At 46.4% G+C, this 23,818-nt stretch overlaps 1 protein-coding gene across 2 annotated transcripts in view; it reads right to left on the bottom strand.

Annotated features, from left to right (window-relative positions):
• SYD (P-loop containing nucleoside triphosphate hydrolases superfamily protein) overlaps window positions 1-23,818 on the bottom strand; it is a 146,649-nt gene that overhangs the window by 30,866 nt on the left and 91,965 nt on the right. For both annotated transcript variants that reach the window (XM_087398858.1, XM_087398857.1), the window contains exon 15: window positions 22,069-22,241. In XM_087398858.1, coding sequence (XP_087254984.1) covers window positions 22,069-22,241 — 173 coding nt within the window. The remainder of the gene's footprint in view (window positions 1-22,068; window positions 22,242-23,818) is intronic.

Here is a 23,818-nt window from a genome sequence, read left to right on the forward strand (position 1 = left end):
TGCATAAGGCACCCATGAGGGATGTGGAAATGAGGAGAATCACTTTCCAGGATGTGAATCCACCTGCATATGTTGATAGACAGCAAGCTGTCTATGCACCAAATGTGCAAGAAATGGTACCACCAAGTACTCCCATAGGTATACATTCAAGGGTAGATGATGGATCATCTATTGGTGGCAATGATGAGCCAAATGTGGCTGATATGTAGGTGGGACAGCAAGCTGAAATTCCCTTGAGAAGATCATCTAGAGTATCTAGACCGCCTGATAGGTTTGTTCCAGGGGTAGACTATGTGATGCTTACTGATTGCGGGGAGCCTTCTTGCTACAGAGAGGCTATGATGTGTGAGGATCAATCTGCATAGAGAAAAATCTGGATTAGCGTGCCCGCAAGAGAGCAACCTACACCCCCTGTGTCTGCATCACTGTCTCAAGCTCGTCAATGTAGAGGCCAAACAAGATAGGCGACAAAGGACACCCTTGTTTGACCCGGATGGTACTCATGATCTCGTCTGTCCACCCGGATCCTACCCGAACTCTGTCAGAAACTCTCTCGTAAAGTGCCATGACAGCCCAAATGATCTCCTGGTCATAACCCAAGTCCTGTAGGCGCCGTATGAGGCGGGCTCTCGGGACCATGTCAAATGCCTTATGAAAATCCACAAAGCAACAATAAACCCTCTGCTTCCGTGAGCTCGCCTCCTCGATGATACATCTGAGCGTCAGAATGTGGTCCATGGTTCCATGATCACACCGGTATCCGGCCTGTCCTGCTGCTCTGAGTCCTCGACACTCTGCTAGTCTGCTAACCTCGGAGTCAAGTACTCATGCATAAATCTTGGACATGACATGTCCAATCATAATGGTCCTATAGTTCTCCAGGCTCATGGGATCCCCTGCCTTGTGGATGGGTGAGATAGTGTTAATGGTCCAAGTGTGTGAAAATCCCAAACAAACCACTTCATTAAAAAGCTTTGCTAAGATCGGGGCTAGGAGGTTAATCCAAAATGCAATGAACTCAGTGCATAGTCCCTCATGATCCTTCGCTCGGCCATTATGAAGTTTCATTACAGCATCCTTTACCCCTCCTCTAGTGAAGAGGGTGCAGGATGTGGGACGAGGCATGTGTGAGAGGCTAGGGACTGGCTAATTTGGGATGTCATAAAGTATGTGTGCATAATCAAACCAGATCTGGGTGTTAGTGAGTGATGGAGGGGACCGTCCTTCTAGAAATCTTCGCCAGACGTCCTTAGAGTTGTTACTAAACAAAATGTTCAGTAGCTCCTCCTCGTTTCGACGAACGAAGTCTAGTTTCTTCCTCCGTACCAGTCTACGGTATTCACGTAGCGTATCTGGTGCGCTCGGAAGACTATTTTTGGTTTAGAATCTGAGTTGACGGCGTAAGGCCTTACACTCATCATCGTACCAACTATTACAGGATACGGTTCTAGGGGGTGGTGGGCGGGTGGTGTGGGGAAAAGCATGAATGGCAGCCTCGTGTAGTGAGCGGGTGACAAGGGCAGCACAATCCTCTAAAAGGGGTATGAAGTCAATATAAGCAAGAAGTATGTACAGACGGCCAGCGTAAGAAGGTGAGTGATCCCGATCAAAGCTTATATCGTGGTAGGTGGAGTAAGCACTGAGTGGGGTGGAAGATGCTGTGCGAAGGGAGATGGAGATGCAAAAGAAAAGGTATGTATGATCAGCCCCTGGGGGGAGAGGTGCTACAGTGAAGTCTCTAATGCGAGATGTGAAGACAGGAAATCCCACGATGTAATCAACAACACTGGAGCCCCCCCATGTGGAAAGCATGTGAAACCACCTGAAGCGGGCCATCTGTCAAGACCATTATAGATAATGAGATCATATATTCTGCCTAGGTCTAATAGGGCCTGCCCATAGGATGAGAGTGGACCTCGCCTGTCAGCCGAAACCCGTAGCATACCTGCCTCCTCAAGGTCAACATCTGCCAGTAGAGTGGAATCATCTCTGAAATCAAGAAGTGGTACCTGACGGGCCCTCATTCTCGCATTGAAGTCCCCCACTAGAAGGACTTTTCCGCGGCTAGAAAAGTCAACGATGGACTGATAAAGGACAGCAAATGCGCGGCTAGAAAAGTCAACGATGGACTGATAAAGGACAGCAAATGGGGATGTCTCATCATCACCTCGAATATCTCTGGCAAAGTGGGAGGTCTCCGGGGGAAAGTAGCAAATTGCGACAAACAAATCCTGGCTGTCCATGTGTCGTATCCGGATCCAAAGAAATCTGGAATGTGTATCTCTCTGCTGTACTCAAATGATCCCCCGAAGTGTGGATCTGAAAAGGACTGCAACTCCACCTGAACCTCGAACTCCTCTTGTACCCCTCGTCTCATCTATGTAGGCAGACTCCCATGTATATCCGCTGACTATTGGGAGAGGGCGCTCTGGACTCTGATGTGTCTCTGTATAGAAGACTATGTCGTGGCCTGTATAGGATTCCGAGAAGTTCCCTGGTTCTGACCATAAGGTACCATTACAGTTTCAAATGGTGCAGGACAGGGTCTCGGATATCTGAGTCTCATAGGCCCCGCTTGAAGCTTCCCTATGTAGGGGAGGGGGCAGGTATCCTACGGGGGCCTGTAAGAAGTCGTCCCTCTCGTACCACTGCCCACTTCCCCTCCTTTCGGCCTGATCCCGCTGCTGCAGCAAAGAGCGCCTCTCCTCAACCTGTAGAGGTGTGAGGTCCTCATCCATAGAGATCGCTGGCTGATCTCGAAGGACTGACTTGCGTCGTAGAGCTGAAAGTCGTGCCTGAGTATCACGAAATCGTATGATCAAGGGTTGCTCTCGGTTGGGATCTCTCCCCACCCGCGCCATGCCCTCTCTATCATGTGCTCAACCACACCCAGGGTAGCAGTCACGAACATAGTCGCATCTACCATCAGTGTAGCCTCAGTGCATGGCATCCCGCGTACTCTGATGTTGAGAGCCTTACTGGCTCTCTACTGCTGCTCCATGAGGGTAGCCGAAACGGTGACCCTTGCGGATTCCCGTTTGGCCACGTCAACCCATCTGGAAGTCTCCTCAATAGCAGATTGCATGCTCGCAATCTGTGCCTCGACCACCGGGGTACTCCCTGGGGCAGTGTGTATGGCTGTGACCTCCTATCGGAGCTGCATGATATCCTGTCTAAGTCCCTGAATAAGACCCGCCTGCACTCGAATGGCCCTAGCCTGCTCCTGTATGATGCGGCTCTGCTCCTGGTTGAAGCTGACCTGCTCCCGTGCGAAGCGAGCCAGCTCCATCTCACGCTCATGAAAACTATGTATCTGCGTGAGTAGGGTCTCACGGGCCTTTGTAGTGTCAGTCCACCCATGTCCATGCTAAAACTGTGGTGACTGTGGCATGAAAGAGTGGGACTGAGTCCGAAAACTGGACGGTGGCTAAGTGAGGAACGGAGATGACAGTGGAATGGATGAGGCAGTCCCAACGGGGTGTGGGAGGGTGGGCTGACTGAGAGGGAGAGGGGAGAGTGAAGCGTAATGCAGGACAGTGTATGACACCTCCGAAGTAGGGGTCATAAGATGTGCGAGAGCTGTAACAGGAGAAGAGGGAAAGGGAACAACAACCGGCGCCATGGGCATGAGTATGTCACTAATCGTAGATGTAGATGGAGCTGAGATTGGAACTACAGCTGGGCCTGAAGCGGGGACTGAAGTCGAAGTAGAGATAGAGATAGAGGGAGCTGAGGTTGGAGCTGAAAACGAAACTGACACTGTAGTGGGAGTTGAGGTTGAGGTTGAGGTTGAGGTTGAGGTTGAGGTAGAGATAGAGGCTAAAGAAGCTGAGGCGGGTCCTACCTTTGCCTTGCTGTTTACCCCGAGTCCACTTCGGTTGTAACGTGTGTTCACATCCTCCAAATTCAGTTGTGTCGTTTGCTTTTTTTTGTTGTTGTTATTTTCGTCTTTCTTGGCTTTGTCCCCCATTCTCTTGGGGTGCGGGTGCACATCTTAGTGTTAATGTTCGGCCGGGAGCAGGAGCACCGATTCCCCCCCCCATAAGGCACGTCCAGTGCGAGGTGGTGGAGAGGTAGTGCGGAAGCCTGAAGTAGAGAGGCAGCCAAGAGGTGGAGGAGGAGGAGAGGCTAAGATGGCGAGGATTTTTTTTTTTTTTAAAGGTGGTTGTGGTTTCCTCCCCCCCCCAAAAAAAAAAAAAGTGGCGAGGAGAGCAGAGAAGGGGGGGGGGGGGGATGAGCGGAAAAGGAAGGAGGGAGGTTGCTGAGTGAGGGGGTAGCGGGGAGCGAGGGGTGGCTGAGGGGAGCGAGGGGCTGAGCGGGGGGTAGCGGGGAGCGAGGGGTGGTTGAGGGGAGTGAGGGGTGGTTGAGGGGAGCGAGGGGCTGAGCGGGAGCGAGGAGCGAGAAGGGGGGTGCGGGTAGCGAGAAGGGGGGCTGAGCGAGAGCAAGGAGCGATGGGCTGAGCGGGAGCGAGGAGTGAGAAGGGGGGTTGTGGGTAGCGAGAAGGCGGGCTGAGCGGGAGCGAGGGGCGGGGGGCTGAGCGGGCTGAGGGGAGCGAGGGGTGGCTGAGGGGAGCGGGGGGCTGAGCGAGCTGAGTGGGAGCGGGAGCGAGGAGCGAGAAGGGGGGTGCGGGTAGCTGCAACAGCGCCCAGGGAGGAGCTGGAGCGGGAGGAGCAGTGCCAACGGAGGGGCAGAGCAGGGTGGGTAGGTAGGCTAGTGAAGGGAGGCTGAGCGGAGCGGAGCGGAGCGGAGGAGCGGGAGGTAGAGGCACAACACGTCGTCAAAGAGAGAAGGTACACGTCGTCACAGAGAGAGAGAGAGAGAGGCAAGGGGGTTCAATAGAGGAAGTGCCATTGGGTGTCTACGAATGGATAGGAGAGTCTCGACAAACAAGGCTCCAATGGGGATCAGTGCTAAGGTGTGAAAAGAGGGGAGCGGAATGAGCTAGACAGAGAAAAAAAATAGGAGTGAAAAAAGGAGAGAAAACAAGGAAGCGGAATGAGCAAACAAGCTGAATGGAGAGGCTAGCAAAGGCGCTCAGGGGAAGGGCTAGCGATGTGGTTGAACCAAAAGGAGGGGATGTAGCATGATGAGCAGAGGGGCTGAATGTGAGTGGCTGGTGGAGGGACTTACCAAAGAGGCTAGCGGAGGGACTGCGCAAAGAGGCTAGCGGAAGGGACAAACAAATAAAACATGTTCGTCGAACAACATCATAGCATGATGAGCAAAGAGGCTGAGCCGAGAGATGCTAGCAGAATGAGCGGAGGGGGTAGTAAGCTGAGAGGAGAGGCTAGAGAGAGAGAATTGCACAGATAGGAGGAAGGCGAGATCCATATGTCAACGAATAGAAGTATTGTAGGGAGCACAACAAGGCTGAGCGGGGAGAACTAGCATAGGGGTTTCGGGAACAAGCTAAGCAGAGACAAAGGGAAGAGGAAATTTGTTAACGAGCCAAATTGTAGAGGAGAGCGCCAAAGAAAGGAAGAAAGAAAGAAAGAAAGAAAGTTTATCAAAGTCTTCAGAAGACTGATAGGTATATGAGACCATAAGAAACCTGATACAACAAGCTAAAAGGGTGGAGCTATAGGAATGAGCTACTCAGAGAGAGAGAGAGAGAGAGAGATTGCGTGTATTAGGAGTCTTTGTAGGACCGAGGGTCTATGAGACTGAAAGAACTTGATACAATGAGCCAAATGGGAGAAGCCTCTAAGGGGGCATCACACCCAGGACAAATAGAGCAATACTAAGTCCTAAGTACAACATAGTCATGTCAATGGTCGACTATATATCAATCTCAGCATCATCATCAATATCATCATCATCCCCAGCAACAGCAAGATATCATGATGGATGAGGCAGTGGAGGCATGAAGTCAAAGGGACGGAGGGGGGGAGAGAGAGAGAGACAGAGACAGAGACAGAGACAGAGACACAGAGAGAGAGTGCTGTCGGCCACTCAGAGGTGCGGTCCTGGCGCGTCTCCTGGTCGTAGCTCTGCGTCTAACTAGGGCTACTGTGACCCCCGTCAGTCGGGCTCCAACTCTAAACAAGGAGGGGATGTCTCCAAGTGTGATCTGTGTGTCGACCCTCTCTCTGAGCTGTCGGGTCACGGGCTCCGAGTCACGGTCATGTCGAGGCCTCGTCTCGTTGGGGTCCATGTGATCTAGCTGAAAGAACTCTGTGATAGAGCTCTGAGAGGGATCAACTGAGGAAGAAGTCTGCTCTTGTCTCCGTGCTCGGAGTATCCTCTCGCGGTGTCTAAGTGCCTCATGAATGAAACCTGCCAAACACCGCTAGTCTGGGTAGGAGAGGAAACGGGCTAAAATCCCATAACTATCCCTGAAGAGGCAGTGGAAACGTCCTCGGATCTCATAGTATACAGGACACCTGAAGATGAAATGCTCCTTTGTCTCAACCTCCTATATGTCACACAGTGTGCATATGCACCGCTCCCTGGGTAGTCGCTCTGCTCTGCCGCTCTCGATGCGAAGTCTGTGCTAAGAGACTGAGAACTGCCAAAGAGAGATCCTCAGCGAGTGGGGTAGGTGAATCTGTGTGTATCATGGTGGGTCAATGAAACCCTCTGCTGTGATATGTTAGAAGTGATCTTTGTAGAAGCTAAGCTTCACTGGGAGTTCACTCGGTTCCAACCAGGTCCAAAAAGTGTGTAGCTGTAGTACATCCTCACGGATAACCTGGTTGACCTCGTGTGATAACAGGGGAGAGAACGGAGCATCCATGCTATACTCGAAGGGAGGTAGTCTATCCATGTGGAGCCCGAGTCGCTCAAACCATCTCTCTCTACGTGCATACCAGCACCTCTGATCTCCTCCTACTGCAAGTGCCATAGAAGAGGATAGAGCTATCCATGGTAGCCTGCTACGCCCCGACGTATAATCCCCATATTCCCTAACTCAGTACAGGTATGTGATGACCTGAAATGCAGCATCTAGTTGTAAAGGGGGTGACCCAAACTCAGCCTGAATGATCTGGTGAGGAACGGATGACTTACCATGAATCATCCGTGATAACATGAGAACCTGTAGCCGCTCCACACGGGCCCACTCTGTATCCGACAAGTCTGGCCCCCAACATCCCCGCTGGGCGAGCCAAGGAGTCAAAAAGCAACCCCTTGGTGCGTGGATCCTGAAAGTGTGAGCGGAAGCACTGCCTCTCTAGCCTAGCCAATGAGGCATACCCTCTACTCAAGCGTGCCTGTATCGCGGGTCTCATAGTGAAGCTCGGTCCGGAGAAGATAACCCCAAGATAAGTGTATGATGAAACTATCTCAACAAATGACCCCGCAAATGTGAACTGCTCCTAACGCATGATGGCTCGAGATGTATTGAAGATCATGACCTTGGTCTTACCTAGGTTGACCTTCAAATCATGAGACTCACAAAAGGACTGTAGTGCGTCTAGGTGTCTCTGAAGCCCCTCTGCTGAGGAAGACAAGAGAGCCACGTCATCTGCATAGAGTAAAATCTGGATCAGCGTGTCCGCAAGAGAGCAACCTACACCCCCTGTGTCTGCATCACTGTCTCAAGCTCGTCAATGTAGAGGCCAAACAAGGTAGGCAACAAAGGACACCCTTGTTTGACCCCGATGGTACTCATGATCTCGTCTGTCCACCCAAATCCTGCCCGAACTCTGCCAAAAACTCTCTCGTAAAGTGCCATGACTCTGAGAGAGAGAGAGAGAGAGAGAGAGAGTTGCATTAACGTCTTCGAAAGACCTTGCGGGCCTATAAGACTGACAACACCAGATACAATGCAATGAATGGGTAGAGCCTCTAAGCACTCATCTACACCCAAGAGAGTGCAATATAAACCTAGAAACACAAGTACATAAAATTAATGATACCATGGAGAGGAGGGTGTGGCAACACTATGATGGTTGTCTGGAAGCTAGCATAGGGATCAAGCCCACAGGAGATCCTGATGATGTACGAGGCATACAGCCTATGATACATTGCTAGAAATGATCAATGACTGAGGTCCGCCATGGTCTCCTGGCTATGGCCCACAAAGAGAGAGAGAGAGAGAGAGAGAGAGAATTTATTAAATTCTTCCAAAGACCGATGGGTCTATGAGACTGTGAGAAACCTGATACAAGCAAGTTAAAAGGGTGGCGCTACTATAATCAAGCATCAATGCCCATGCAAAAGCTAAAAGCTAAATGCTACATAGTCATATCAAAATAATCCTCTACATCATCACCATCATCAAATCATCTGTCACCTGAATACAAAGTGAAATATGCTCCAGTGTCACGACTGTGGTCCCATCTCCCCTCGTTAAGGGTGAGGAAGCGGGAGCATGAAATCAGAGATAGAATGCTGCCGACTGCCTATGAACACAGTCCTACGCTGTCTACTGGTCATGGCTCTACGTCTAACAAGGGTGACACTGACCCCTGTCGATCACGCTCGAATTCTAAACAAGGAGGGGAATGTCCCTAAGTATAAATTGTGTGTCAACCCTCTGCATGAGCTGTCGCGTCATTGGCTCTGGGTCCAAATCGTGTGGAGGGCCCATAGGGTGGGAGCCTGTATGGTCTAGCTGGAAAAATTCGATAATCATGCTCTGAGAAGAGTCTACCAAAGTACATTGTTCCTATCTCTGTGATGAAGTAGGCACTCACAATGTCTAACTGCCTCGACTATCTCTGAATAGGCAATAGAAGCGCCCCCGGATCTCATAGTACACTCGACATCTGAAAATTAAATGCTCCTCAAACTAAATCTCCTGTAGGTCACATAAGCTGAATATGTGTCCCTCCGTAGGTAAACCCTCTGCCTAGCCTATCTCAATACAGAGTCTATGTGAAGAGATCCAAAACTGCCCAATATAGATCCTCAGTGTAAATGGGTAGATGAATCCATATATATCCTGGTGGCTTAAGAAACCCCCCATTTGAGATATGTAGGCAATCATCTCTGTAGAAGCAGAGCTTCACTGGGAGCTCATTCGGTTCCAACCAGATCCGGAATGTGTGTAGGGGCAAAAGATCCTCAAATATGACCTGGTTGACCGCATGATATTGGAGTGAAATGCATAGAAGTCTGTCACACGTCATTGTGCTAAGTCAGCCTCTGTATCTTGTGGCAGGGGCACCTTCTCTGATCTCTGATATGTCGTAGCAATGTCTACCTGTGTGGGCACATCTCTATCACATAGAGCTCAATGCAGACCTCGCCATGGAACTCGATCACTCATGAGAGTGGACCAAAGCCGCTAACCTTTACTATTTAGGTAGAGACAGTGGTAGTGTCCCCGGATCTCATAGTAGGCTGGGCAGGCACAAAGAAAATGCTCCTCTGTCCCAACCACACCCAATGTGCATAGCTTGCAGATCCATTGTTCTCTCGGTATACCTGCGCCTCTCCCCGCCTCAATCCTCAGCTGATGGGACGAAACTCACATCTGTCCAATAGCGATCCTCAGTTCATGTGAGACTCCTCTGTCCTGGAGATACTAGGATCTGATGATGAATCCCTTCTTCGATACCCTCAGGAAGTAGAACTAGATTTTCGTGGGGATGGTTCCCCCCAAAGTCCGCGATGCATGGAGCTGGAGGAAATCTAACTCTATGATACAATTGATCTCATCTCGTGGGATCGGCTCAGGTGCTGCGTCCATGCCGTATTCAAAGGGGGTCTGTCCATCTAAATACCATGCCTGGCAAACCATGTAGATATACGTGCATACCATGTGTCTGCTCCACTCTCTCACAGTCGTTTGGATCTAGGGCCAGTCTCGGTAGTCTCCAATGAGGTCAGGTCCCAAACTCTATGGATGAATGTCACTGTCTGAAAGATGGCTTCAAACTGGAGAGCTGTCTTGGCGAAATCTGCCAACCCTCATAGTCACCTTTAGCCGCTTAAATCTCCTCCACTCTGTCACCGAGAGATCACTCCCCCAAAAGGGTGCTGCATACATGGCAGTCAGCCACATTAAAGTGTTGAAGAGCTAGCCCTTCATCAGTGGATCCTGATAATGTGCCTAGAAGAACTGGAGAGAGAGAGAGAGAGAGAGAGAGAGAGAATAATAATAATAATAATAATAATATATTATCGTCCTCTGAAGACCAAAAATCGGCCTATGGGACCTGAAAACAATACAAAACCTTACATACATAAAGACTCCTTCCTGAAAGGGGAGGGTAATAAGAGAAACTACCTTTATGTCTAGGTGAGTTTTTGTGCTTGAAAAGCTTAGATACAAATGTTCCTAAAGCTGAGAGAGAGAAAAGTTGATATGATATAATTGTATTAAAGTTTGTGTGAGACACTTCAGGACCTATGGGACTGGTGAACAAATAGTGATCTTTCACATCTATAGCAAAAAAATATTACAACTTGTTATGTAGTGAGTACTTGTTGAGCTAGCTTGTGTGCAGGGCCAAATATCTTGTTGCAACGTTCCAAGACATTTTTTAAGTAGACTTGTTGAGAGAGAGAGACTTTATTAACGTCTATGAAAGACTGAAGGGTATATTAGACTTTAGAAAACAGATACAATGAAAGATAAGGAACAGGCACCCACACCTGAGACTAGTGGTTGTTACATAAAAAGAAATACATCGTGCTGTTGCTGCTACGAGCGAGAGAGAGAGAGAGAGAGAGAGAGAGAGAGATTAACGTCTATGAAATACTGAAGGGTATATTAGACTTTTAAAAACAGATACAATGAAAGGTAAGGAACAAGCACCCACGCCCGAGACTAGTGTTTGTTACAAAAAAATGAATACATCGTGTTGTTGTTTTTACGAGAGAGAGAGAGAGAGAGAGTATATTATAGTCTACGAAAGACCTGAGAGGTCTATGAGACTAAAGAAACCAAAATCAGTTAGGGACTGAGAGTCCGTCAAACCAAAATGTCAGTTAAGGACTGGAAGTCCATCCTAATGCCTTAAAAGACTTAAGTGTTGCATCAGGTATAGACTAAGTGTCTCCACATCTATGTTGGTGTCTTAGATGATTTGAAACCCTTAATGAGAGCAATGCCTTCCTGATATACTGCCCATTTGCCATTCTTTCGAGCTTCTCATACTTTTTTTCTGCTATCCATATCTTGGTTCCTTTCAAGGCTTTGGTTTGGCGAAGGATTGCCAACCGATCCTCCCATGTGTTGAATGTGATTATGGCATGATTTTGCGGTGTGCGTTGCAATGCCTCAACTACTGCAGTATCCCAAGTGATCATGGGCATTGCATGCACTATGTTATCAAGGCATTGTTCAAATGGTAAAGGAACTTTCAAATCCTCGCTTCGCGAATGCTCTGAAACTCCCCAATCCGTAAATTAAGTGCAAGTTTCTCCCTAGATTTCTCCTCCTTAAGCACCATATCCACATGCTTGTTGAGCTTTGATTTGACCTCATGCGAAATCATGACATGCAACGGGGAATCACTCACACACTGGTGCACAGTTTTTGAATGTGCTCTGGGCTAGATTGACTCACCAATTGGGCCTCCAATGTAGCTAGACGCTTTAGTACCTTGTTCATTTGCACCTTTAGTTCACAATTCTCTCATTGGAGTTTTTCGACTTGCTCTGGAGGACTCAAAACATGCTTTAGTCCACCCTGCCTTGTTCGAGCTGGCGACCGGAGAGGCCCCTATAGAAGAACTCACAGCTTCTGCAAAGGATTTAATCTTTTTTTTGGTAATGTTGAGATAAATAGTCTACTTCCGTCAAAATGATAGTGTTTGGTTCCGTCGGTTTGGTCGACGGAAAACAATTTCCGTCTCTAAATCCTTTCACCTTCTTGCAAAGAAAACATCGGATGCAGCCACGGTGGTCCTTGTAGTCAATGGCGACCCTGTTTCAAGTTGAACAAACTGGCGACCCTGGTTTTTTGACCACGCACCGTTAAGATGAAGCAATGGGTGTCTAGACGTTTGCGAGACAATGGCGACCCTGTTTCAAGCTTATCCGACTGACGGTCATTGAGTAGCAAACAGATGACGTCTCATTAGGTCACCTCACAGGTCTTGGCTGGATGAACTGAGCGGCTGGATTCGACCCACAGTCCTGAGCTGGTTTCACAAACAGTCCCTTTGGCTGGTTTCGCCAACAGTCCCTTTGGTTGGACGAGCCGAGTGGCAAGCATTTGAGTCGGGAGCTACGGTTTTAGGTTTCATAGAGAGCTGCCCCATCGCAGGGCTAATGCCCATGGCTGAGCCATAAATCTTGATTCAGCTAGGACTTGGGGGTGGTTGGGGTGGGGGGAGAGAGGAGAAGCTAAAGGATCACAACGGCAGAGAGAGAGAAAGAAAGAAAGAAAGAAAGTTTATTAAAGTCTTCGGGAGACCGTGAAGGTCTATGAGACTAAAGATAACTGATACAATGAGCATAACGGTGGTGGTCTCAAAACGGGCCAACCAACCGTTTCTACAAAAAAAGGAGGTTATGAAGGACTATGTGTCTTGTCCTGATACAAAAAATATATGTGTCTACCTCCAGATGATACAAAGAAGAAGAAGAAGGGGGCACAAAAAAGTGGGGCAGAGGAGGGAGATACAGTATACATGTGTAGGTGGTGATCGTCAGAGACCAATCATAGAGGGGCCATCAAATGGGAAGTCGGAAAAAACCCTGCGATAGATGATTGGCCTCTGACGGCACGCGGCCTAGTCGAGCTCGGTCGTCGGGGGCGACGGGTCGCCCTGTGGATGAGAGCACCGGTAACCCCAGTGGGGCGGGCCGAGAGCAGAGACGAGATGTCATGGACCTGGATGTGTGAATCTGTCCACTGACGCAGCTGTCGTGACTCTGGCTCTCGCTCACCTCCGCGTCGTCGGCTAGACTGAGAAGAGGTATCCTGTGGCTGAAAGAAGTCAGTGATAGGCCGCTGGATATCCTCACGCTGTGTGTGCTGCTCGTGTCGCCGTGCTCGGAGAGAAGTATCTCGGTGGCGGGTCATCTCATGTAAGAAAGCGGCAAGGCACCGCTGATCCGGGAATTGTAGCATGTGTGAGAGGGAGCCGAATCCATTGCGGAAGAGGCAGTGGTATCGGCCTCGAATGGCATAATAGATAGGACATCTGAAAGCAAAATGCTCCTCCGACTCGATCTCCTGAAAGTCGCAAAGTGGGCAAAGGCGGTCCTCTCGTGGGATACCCTCTGCGCGTCCACTCTGGATCCGTAATCGGTGTGACGAGACCCTAAACTGACCAAGGGAGATCCGGAGCGCATGTGGTAGATGAAGTTGTGTGTAACCCGGAGGTGTGATGAAGCCCTCCTGTGAGATCTGAAGGCAGTGTCGGCGGTAGAAGTCGAGCTTCACAGGAAGCTCGGAGTGAAGAAACCATGTCCGCCAGGTGTGGAGCTGGAGCAGATCCGCCCGAATGAGCCGGTTGACCTCCTGGTCAGTGGGGGAGAGGGGAGATGGTGGAGCGTCGAGGCTGTACTAAAAAGGAGGCAACCGGTCTAAGTCGAGGCCCAGTCGGGTGAACCAACTGGAAAGACGACTATACCAGCATCGCTGGTCCCCATCAACAGATAAGGCCATAGAGGAGGATAGGGCTAACCAAAATAGGCGGAGGCGACCGTCAGCGGAGGAGCCAAAATCCCTGACTCTGTGGAGGTAGGTGATAGCCTGAAAAGCCGCATCAAGCTGTAGGGGTGAGGCGCCGAACTCTGCTAGAATGATCTGGTGTGGTACCGATGGTTTGCTACAGATCATCCGAGCAAACATCAGTATCTGCAGGCGCTCAACTCGAGCCCACTCTATGTCTGAAAGGTCGACTCTCCACCAAGGGCTACCATACATGCCTGCTGGGCGGACCAAAGAATAAAAAAGGAGAGACTTGGTCCGCGGGTCCTGAAAGTGGGAGTGGTAGCACTGTCGCTCCAGCCTGGCAAGAGCGGCGTATCCCCGGCTGATCCTGGCCTGCATGGCCGGGCGCATCGTGAAGATCGGGCCTGAGAAGACAACGCCCAAGTATGTGTAGGAGTCAACTATCTCAACAGGGTCGCCGGCGAAGAGGAACTGCTCTCGGTGCATAGCGGGTCTGGAAGTGTTGAAGATCATCACCTTGGTTTTCCCAAGGTTGACCTTCAAGTCATGTGTATCACAGAAGGCCTGAAGTCCATCCAAGTGTCACTGAAGACCAGTAGCAGAAGAGGATAGTAGTACTACATCGTCTGCGTATAGGAGAATCTGGATGGCAGTCCCCGCAAGAGAGCAGCCTGCACCTCGAGAGAGAGAGAGAGAGAGAGAGAGAGAGAGAGAGAGAGAGAGAGAGAGAGACCAAAGCCAAGCACAACAAGGGAGATCCTTGTCTCTCCCAACGAGTGGTACTAACTTGCATAAAAAAGTGGCCACTATTTGGACAGGGGAAGGCAACCCCCTCGAAGGGCTTTCTAAAGGAGGCTGAGGGATTTTGCTAATTTGTTTTATTGCCGCATCCTTAGTTAGACTCCATCACGCATAGCAGGGACTAGCTACTATGACATCCCCACTGACGTCATCAGCGCCCAATAGTGGGTGTAGACCATAGTATAAATGAAACGCTCCAATCTAGTTTCTTCCTGCTTATCGTCGAATCACGGGCACTGGCACTTGGTTTATCCTCCCAGCCAACCTCGTTGGTTGCAAGCTTCACTTCTGAATCGTTAGATCATTACGTTTCATGAAAGCTTTCTGCTTGCATAATTCCAACAAGCCCCAAACTCCCTAGATGCATCTAGTATGCCACATGTCCTCAATTTAGGGTCCTCCCTTAATGCATCATTTACCCCTCTCTTGGGATATCTTTGAATTCATCTGCCCCTAGGTACATTTAATGCATTAAAGTCCCTTAGCCTTAGATCCACCTAGTCTAGTGCCATGTCACCCACACCAAGGACCTTGACCCTATTCCTTTTTTATCTTTTACATGAAGCCCAAACAAATATAATACAAACATTGATCCTTTAAAGGAAAATGTCGACTAACCCTTCCGAGGTCATGTGACCTCGACTAGAGCGTAACATTCCTTCCCTCTTCAGCATCAGCATCCTTGATTATAAAGTCTGGGAACACTCTCCGTAACTGGTATACAGATTCCTAGGTAGCTTCTGATAGAGGTAGACCATGCCATGCAACCAACACAGTGGCTATCTTCCGATTGCCTACTTGCATTGTTCCTCAGTCCAAGATTCCAGTTGGTTTGTGTCTTGCATTATCCTCTATCTCCTGAAACAAAACAACACCTTCGATTAGTGAGTCACCTGTATGCAAAAATTTCTTTGAACGAGTAACATGAAACATTGGAAGCACCTTACAACCCTGTGGCAATTCTAATTTATAGGCTACCTTGCCTATTCTTTTTAGAATTAACCATGGCCCACAATATCGATGTGATAACTTAGCACACTCTCCTGCAGCCAAAGACTTAGAGTGCGAAGGAAGTCTCAGAAAAACTTTTTCTCCTTCCTTAAATTCTCTAGCGGATCGATTTTCATACGCATACGCCTTAGCTCTATCCATAGCTTGGCGGATGTTAGCTCTCACAAGTGTTAGCATCTCCCGCATCTGAACCACAAAGTTCGCGGCACTAGGCACTTTCTGAGGTATTCCAACTATAGTTGGATTCGCTGGTCTATAACCATAGTTCAGCTCAAACGGACTGAACCCTGTAGAGGAATGTTTTCTATCATTGTAGGCAAACTCTAACAATGGCAACCACTTGTCCCATGTATGTTGCCTCACTGACACATATGCTCTCAGCATTTCCTCTAAATTTTGGTTGATTCTTTTCGTCTTACTATCCGTTTCTGGATGATCCCCACTACTCATTCCCAACTCAGTCCTTAGTGTCTCGAATACCGCAGTCCAGAAATGACCGCTAAATTTGACATCTCTATCTGACACAATGGATTTGGGTAATCCATGCAAACGAAATATATGTCTAATAAACAAATCCGTCACTTGCGGGGCACTAACACAATCTCTAGTTGGAATGAAGTGAGCCATCTTGATAAGACGATCAACCACCACAAGGATAGAATCATATCCACCTTGTGTCATAGGCAAACCTACAATAAAGTCCATGGAAATGCTCTCCCACTTACTTAGTGGTATCTCCAAGGGCTGTAAAAGTCCGGGTGGCTTCACCCGTTCTACCTTACTTACCTGACACGAAAAACAACGTGTCACATATTCATGAATATGCTTTTTCATCTTTGGCCAAAAGAAATCTCGCTTCACGAGATCATATGTCTTCTCGACTCCTGGATGTTCCGCACATGGGCTATCATGGCATTGTCGAATGACTCTCTGCCTCAGCTCATTCTGATTAGGTACTACTACCTTGCCATTTCTTTTCAGCATACCATCCCTTATGGCATATCTTGCATAAGTTTGCCCTTTTCTGGATGCCAGGTCATCCCTTTCCCCGGGTTTGAAGACATGAGCCTTAGGCCATAGACTCTGGACAAACTCGTCCACCTTTTGAGTTTCTCTAATCTCTGCCATTAGAGCACTCTCTAATACCGTGAAACTCATGTTATGCATAATGCGTGACAACGCATCAGCAACTTTATTATCCTTTCCTCTTCGGTACCGAATCGTCAAATTAAACTCCTGCATGAGTTCTGCCCACCTAGCTTGGCGGCCTCTCAAGTCAGGTTGTCTACAAAAATGTTTCAGAGTATCATGATCAACATCCACATAAAACTCTAATCCATACAAATAATGTCTCCATGTTTTCAAAGCATGAACAACAGCATACAACTCTAATTCATGAGTTGATCAATTTCGTCGAGAGGGAGAAAGCTTCTTGCTTTCAAAGGCTACTCGCCTTTCCTCTTGAAGGAGAACTGCTCCCACCGAATGCCACTTGCATCGGTTTCGAGGAAAAACGGTTTCTGGGGATCAACTATTTTTAACACCGGTCCTGAGACCACAACTTGTTTTATGGTGTTAAAACTTTCCTGTTGATTCTGTCGCCATATAAAAGGTACTTTATCTGAGGTCAAATCAGTTAATGGCGATACTATTTCGGAATATCCTTTGATATGCCTTCGATAAAATTCGACAAATCCCAAGAATGATCCCAAAGCGGTCAAACTCTGAGGGATTGGCCAAGTCAGTATCGCAGCCACTTTCTTTGGATCCATTTCTACCCCCTCATGAGTAATTATGAATCCTAAATATTCAAGTCTTACCATACACAGTATAGTTTTCTTTTTATTTACATAAAGATTGGCTTTCCTCAAAGTACTGAACACTATTCTTAAGTGTTCATAATGCTCAGTAATACTCTTACTGAATACCAGAATATCGTCAATAAAGTATACTACAAACTTTCTGATATACGGACGTGTAAATCGTTCATAAGCATGACGAATGTAGCTGGAGCATTGGTAAGTCCAAAGGGCATTACCAAAAACTCATAATGTCCAAGCCTGCTTCTAAAAGCGGTTTTATGCACATCCTCGGCTCTAACACGTATCTGATGGTAGCCACACTTAAGATCTATCTTACTGAAAATTACGGGCCCATGTAATGCATCTAGCAAATCATCGATCCAAGCCATCGGATACCTGTGCTTAATAGTGATATTATTCAATGCTCTGTAATCTATACAGAGACGAAAAGTATCATCTTTCTTCTTCTTTAATATCACTGGCGAAGCAAAAGGTGAGAAACTTGGTTGAATTTGCCCCAACTTGAGGTATTCTTCAAGTTGTCTTCGCACCTCCGCCTCTTCAATAAAACTCAACCTATAGGGAGGTCTATTTACAGGTTCTGCCCCCGGGATTAGTTCAATCTTATATATATACCTTTGTAAGACTAGAATAAGTCCAATCATACAAATTTAGAAATTTTGTTGTTCTAAAGATAAAAAATCTACAAAGGAAAAAAAAAAAAAAGAGAGAGAAAATGAAAGAGAAGAAAAAAAAGGTAAACAAAAACTTTTATGAAAAGCAAAAGGAAGACATACTAAGCAAGCAAAGCAACACTTATGTCGTCATCAGTGCCCAAGCATAAGCAGCTATACTGAGTTTCTAAAGACCCGCGGAGTCTCTTGGGCAAACCCAGTGCTTACTAAAATACGTCAAATAAACAATAGAGAATGAAAACAAGAAATAAAGAAGAAACGAAGCAGGTGACTTAAGCAAAAATAAACAAGCAAGTCAAGAAACAAAATAGTTCATCCCTAAAACAATCAGAGAACTCCTCTGTTATTTGATCAGCCAGCTTGGCCATCTCTGCATTTTGAGTAACATCAGTGCTAGCCGAAGAATCATCAACCAGCTCTACCGATGCGGTACAAAGAAACAAAAACTCTTCTTGAGCTTTTCGAATTTTCATCACGGAAACCAACGGTCCTTGAGGCAACGGTCCTTGAGGTATATCCCTCTCACCTCGTAAGACATACAACACATCATTCATCTTGAATTGATAAATGTGCTTTTTTCAATCTATGGCTGGATTCTTCCTAGAATGCCAAGCCTTACCCATGGCTATGTCTGCATGAGCAAGCTTGGTCATTTCAAAATCAAGCTTCTCAGCATGGTCCTGAATTCCAAGCTCTAACTGGGTAACCCTTTGGTCCCATACTTTAGTTAAACTTCCGTCTGCCATCCTGACTGTATATGCATAGTCAGATGGGCTAGTCTTTAGTTTCAGCCTCTTTACGAGATTGGAGTTAATTACATTTTGCGTTGACGCTGAGTCAAACAACACAATGACATCATGATTAGCTACTTGCCCTTTCATCTTAATTAACTCCGTATCACTAAAGGCTGTATACCCCGTTGCTGCAGGCTTTGACAGGATATTATCAGGTGCACTAGTTACTAACTTAGCAACAGACACACATAACAAAAAAGGTACTGACCTTTGAGAAGATCCCGCTAGCTAAATCTGCATCTGTTCTGCTCTGGGACTTCCCTCCATTTCCATGTCGCATTCTAAGACCATCATCTCAGCCATCCGACGATCTTTGTTCCGTGGACAATCTTTTCACTGATGAGGCTGAAGGCAACCAAAACACAAGCCTTCTCTCCTCGCTTTTTCCCTTTGCTCTGGGTTTAAAGAGGACTTCGACCAAGCCCGAGCTGCCATTGGTGTTACTTTTCTTTTCATTCCAATGGTGGTACTTGATTTAGGAGTCTCAACTGGTTTCGCCTGCTTGGCTTGACCACTAGACTGTGAGGCACTCCCTTTGCTAATCCACTTCTTCTTAAACCCAGTTTTCTTCAGGTACCCATACTGAGTCCCAACCTGCACAAACCCATTTGGTCTGTTCCCTTTTGCATCTTCGTAGTTCAAGGCTATGGCAATTGCTTCATCTAGCGTATTCGCATACTTAGCCCGAACTTCCATCTTTATCCGATCATTCAATCCAAAGATAAAATCTTTTACTTGGATTGACTGAGGTAGGGGGTCATCAACCTTCATTACACTTTCTCTAAACTTATCAGTGTATTTTGCCACTGATAAATTTCTCTGACGAAGGTTTCGATACTGATCCCAAGCTCGGGATGCTTCATCAGGAGGTAGGAAGTGTTTTCTAAATTCCTTTTTAAACCCCTCCCAGGTAGTGGATGCTACTCCATCTTTCTGCTGTTTTATCCACCACCTATCCGCTGCCTCATTAAACATATGGGTGGCCTTGCGGATTTTCTTCATATCAATCCTGATTTCACAAATGGCGAATGCCTCGTCCCATTTGTCTAACCAGGTATCAATGATATCGGAACTACGGTCAGACATCCGACCAGAATACTTATCTGGCCTATAATTGGCAATATTAGGCACCTTAGTCCTCCTAGGCTCGACCGTACGAACACTGGACTCCGGTTCCATCGGAGATTTACCTTTCTCCTCACGAGATGGTCTGGCAGACATACTATGCACCATTTTCCTGAGTTCAGACTGCCCCACATTTGTTTGTAACTGCTGCGCTAAAACCTGTTGCAAGGCATCCTCTAACATTGCAATTCAACCAAACAGTGTATGACCTGCTGGGCGCGACACCTGCGGGGTCGGCCGGACTCCCGACTCTACGGGATCCATCCTGGAAGCTTCTTCTTCTACTTCCATTAAGTCAAAGGGACTTTGTGTGTGTGTGTGTGTGTGTGTGTGTGTGTGTTTTTTAATAAATAAAACACCGCTTATAACTGTAATTACAAATTGAAAGTCCCACCTCCAATTTCACAGTTAACCAAATATATATCACACTGTAACTAAAACCACTTTTCCCTATACTAGGGAAACCCCTGCAATCCAAATTAACTCAAACACGGAAGCAAACAAACTTAGAAGGCATAGAAAGCTCCCTGGTTATATCTTTGCTACATGAAGAGGTCAACTAGTTCCCGTAAGCCACTCCAACACGCATTTATGACCAGCCTTGTGATCACTAACATGCTGTACTGTCATAACGCCCGAACCTTGCAGAGTAACTGAACCACAACCTCTGTTACGCTCCACCCTCTGGTGTTAGCAACGTACGTAACTTTCACGGATACCATGACTTGCAAAATCCAAAGTACCTACGGTTTTCTTTCTACACCCAGCATCAGTAACGTTGAAGGACCTCCACGTAATGCAGATATCCAGATTAATTTCCCTGGTCCTAAGCTAGCTGCAGGTTGACGAACAGAATCACGATATAATTAATTACAAACTAGCCCATGCTCACTGGCCCTTGTAATCCTGTCTTCGACGCCTTCGAATCAACCACAAGATACACGATACCACAGGATTACGACAGCTAGTCCCTTCCCGCGATGTCATGGAGTCCTGAAGATAACCACCCGTAATCCTTGCATGATACCAAATTGTAAGTATGTGGCTGTACGCGATCCTGCTCTCCTGCAACGGTGCTGACCAACCGTTCCTACACCTGTGGTTTAGCTGTCTCGTCCTCCGTCACCAGCACTACGAGGACGTGCGTGAACCCACAGCTGCGTCATCACCTACGACCGCTAATCCCGTGACCACCCAGTAGTACTTGTCGCGCGCCGTTCATCCACGCTACCCAGTTACGTGAACCGTACCATCGTCCGTCGTCAAACGCCCCAAACAACCTGCGCTCTGATACCAAATGAAACGCTCCAATCTAGTTTCTTCCTACTTATCGTCGAATCACGGGCACTGGCACTTGGTTTATCCTCCCAGCCAATCTCGTTGGTTGCAAGCTTCAATTCTGAATCGTTAGATCATTACGTTTCGTGAAAGATTTCTGCTTGCATAATTCCAACAAGCCCCTAGATGGATCTAGTATGCCACATGTCCTCAATTTAGGGTCCTTCGTAAATGCATCATTTACCCCTCTCTTGGGATCTCTTTGAATTCATCTGCCCCTAGGCACATTTAATGCATTAAAGTCCCTTAGCCTTAGATCCACCTAGTCTAGTGCCATGTCACCCACACCAAGGACCTTGACCTTATTCCTTTTTTATCTTTTACATGAAGCCCAAACAAATATAATACAAACATTGATCCTTTAAAAAAAAATGTCGACTAACCCTTCCGAGGTCATGTTACCTCGACTAGAGTGTAACAATAAACACATGCTCTCACACATACAAATCTACACAAACACATACCTGAGCATCCATTTATACAAATGCCTTCACACTGAGTTTCTGTCAACACTCCAGAAGTGAAGGGCAAACTCAACAGTGATAAAGGCTAGCACCAAAGGAGAAGGCCACTCAAAAAGTAGTCCACATTATCTTCATTCAAGCTATAGCTACCAAAGGTGCTACCACAGTAAAAACTTATCCACTTGATAAGACTCATGGTAAAGACCACATAAAAAAATATCTTTGTAACTGATGAAGACCAAAGCATTGGAGTTGCTACAAAAACCAGTCGATGAATAACTCACGTGGAAACTCACACGTCCGATAGGTAAACATGTGCACAAAACAATATTAGATAAATGATATAAACATGAAAAAAAGCGTAACAAGAGTAAATATACATTATAAATACACCCTGGATATATCCTTTCAATAAGGTATATAGCTAAACCAAAATCCTAAACAGATATCAATTCCAAGTGAAAGAGTAAGGGTAGTTGACATAGAAATGATCACTATAAAAGGGCATTATTTGACCTGAAAAGCTTGCGACGTTCTTCAGGAGTCCCAGTGTAAGCCACCTTGCCAATATTTGGAGCCCAATGATTTAGCTCTGATACCCAGTTTGGTAGAACAGATGAAGGCACAACCACCAAAAAAGGTCCACGATCGTTTTTGTGTTCTATCAAGTAGCAAAGAAGAGCTATAACCTGTAACCAGATTCATATAGAAGGTAAATACATAACCTTGCATTGAAAGCACCTAGCCTAGAATGTGATTATCTTTTAGAAATATAATACTTATGCCCCTTGAAGTCTAACACAAAATTCTTATCTACCTTGTAAAATGACCATACTATAACTATGCAGATTGTGCACGAAGCAAATGTGAAAAGAAAAAACCAAAATAGAAGGAGAAACCTTCATATTGTGCATATAACTTCATAAGACTAGAATATATCCAATCTTACAAATTACATTTTTGTATAGAACAAGCAAAAGAACAAAGGAAAACAATGAGAAAATTTAAAAAGAAGAAAAAGAGCTTAGCAAGCAAAGCTACACTTAAGTTCTCATCAGTACCCAAGCATAAGCTGCCATCTGTGTTTTGAAAGATTCTTGAATAAACAATGAGAAAATTTAAAAAGAAGAAAAAGAGCTTAGCAAGCAAAGCTACACTTAAGTTCTCATCAGTACCCAAGCATAAGCTGCCATCTGTGTTTTGAAAGATTCTTGAATCTCTTGGGTGGAAGGAGAAATCTTCATATTGTACATACTATATGTCTAAAAAGTGCATTTCTTCAAGGATTATCAAAAGATAACACGAGTCACAAGGACATCGCATCAACCTTGGCTTTTGGGTGGGGATATGTATTCAAACATCAGTTACTCTACCTCAAAATGTCGGAATACGGAAGGAAATTTGGGAAAAAAAAATCAGCGCCCCCAACCCCCCACAAAACATAAAAAGAGCTTCTTGTGAGATTTAGCATCACTTTTAAATCGTTCCTTCGTAAAATGTCAAAATACGGAAGGAAATTTGGAAAAAAAAAATCAGCGCCCCCAACCCCCCACAAAAAAAAAAAAAAGAGCTTCTTGTGAGATTTAGCATCACTTTTAAATCGTTCCTTCGTAAGTCTTGAGCCATGGAGTTATTTCATGGATTATATGATGGGGCATCCACACCTCGCATGACAACTTCTTAAAAGATGAGATTACACACAACGTGAGGATGTCCACATGCAGTTTGTACACACATAGAAAAACTATAATGAAGGCTAGCACCAGCAAGCCAAGTAAAACGCCCTTGGAATCTGATACAAATACAAAAGTTAAAACCGCTTAAATAGAGTTAGAGAAAGTTTTACATGCTGAGAAATAGCATTTTGTCAGCTTTGCAAGCCTAGGAGAATAAGTTATTATCATTCATAGCATTCATCTTGATCTTGCCTTGTAAATTGGAGAAAGTTTAACGTGATGCAAAATAGTGTTTTGGACATTAAAGTATTATCATGCTGATAGAGCATCCAGCCTTACCTGAATTGTAAGGCATAGAATTCATAATTTTACCTAAGTTGGCCTCGAACAACACAAAACTGAAAACGGCATCCACCCCACCCCTTTTTTCCCCTTGCCTTTTTTGTTTACCCAGATATGGAAGAAGAAGCTCACAACTTCACACTCGGGCATCATTCATAATCTATCTCTTTTGAGGCCCTTGTCCTTTCAAAATGAGTACGGAGGTCACAACCTTACTAAGAGATAGACCTCAGTAGCTTTGATCATTC

This window comes from Dipteris shenzhenensis, chromosome 27, assembly GCF_047967505.1.
Source record: "Dipteris shenzhenensis isolate YYH24624 ecotype China chromosome 27, Dip_SZ_1.0, whole genome shotgun sequence".
Lineage (NCBI taxonomy): Eukaryota > Viridiplantae > Streptophyta > Polypodiopsida > Gleicheniales > Dipteridaceae > Dipteris > Dipteris shenzhenensis.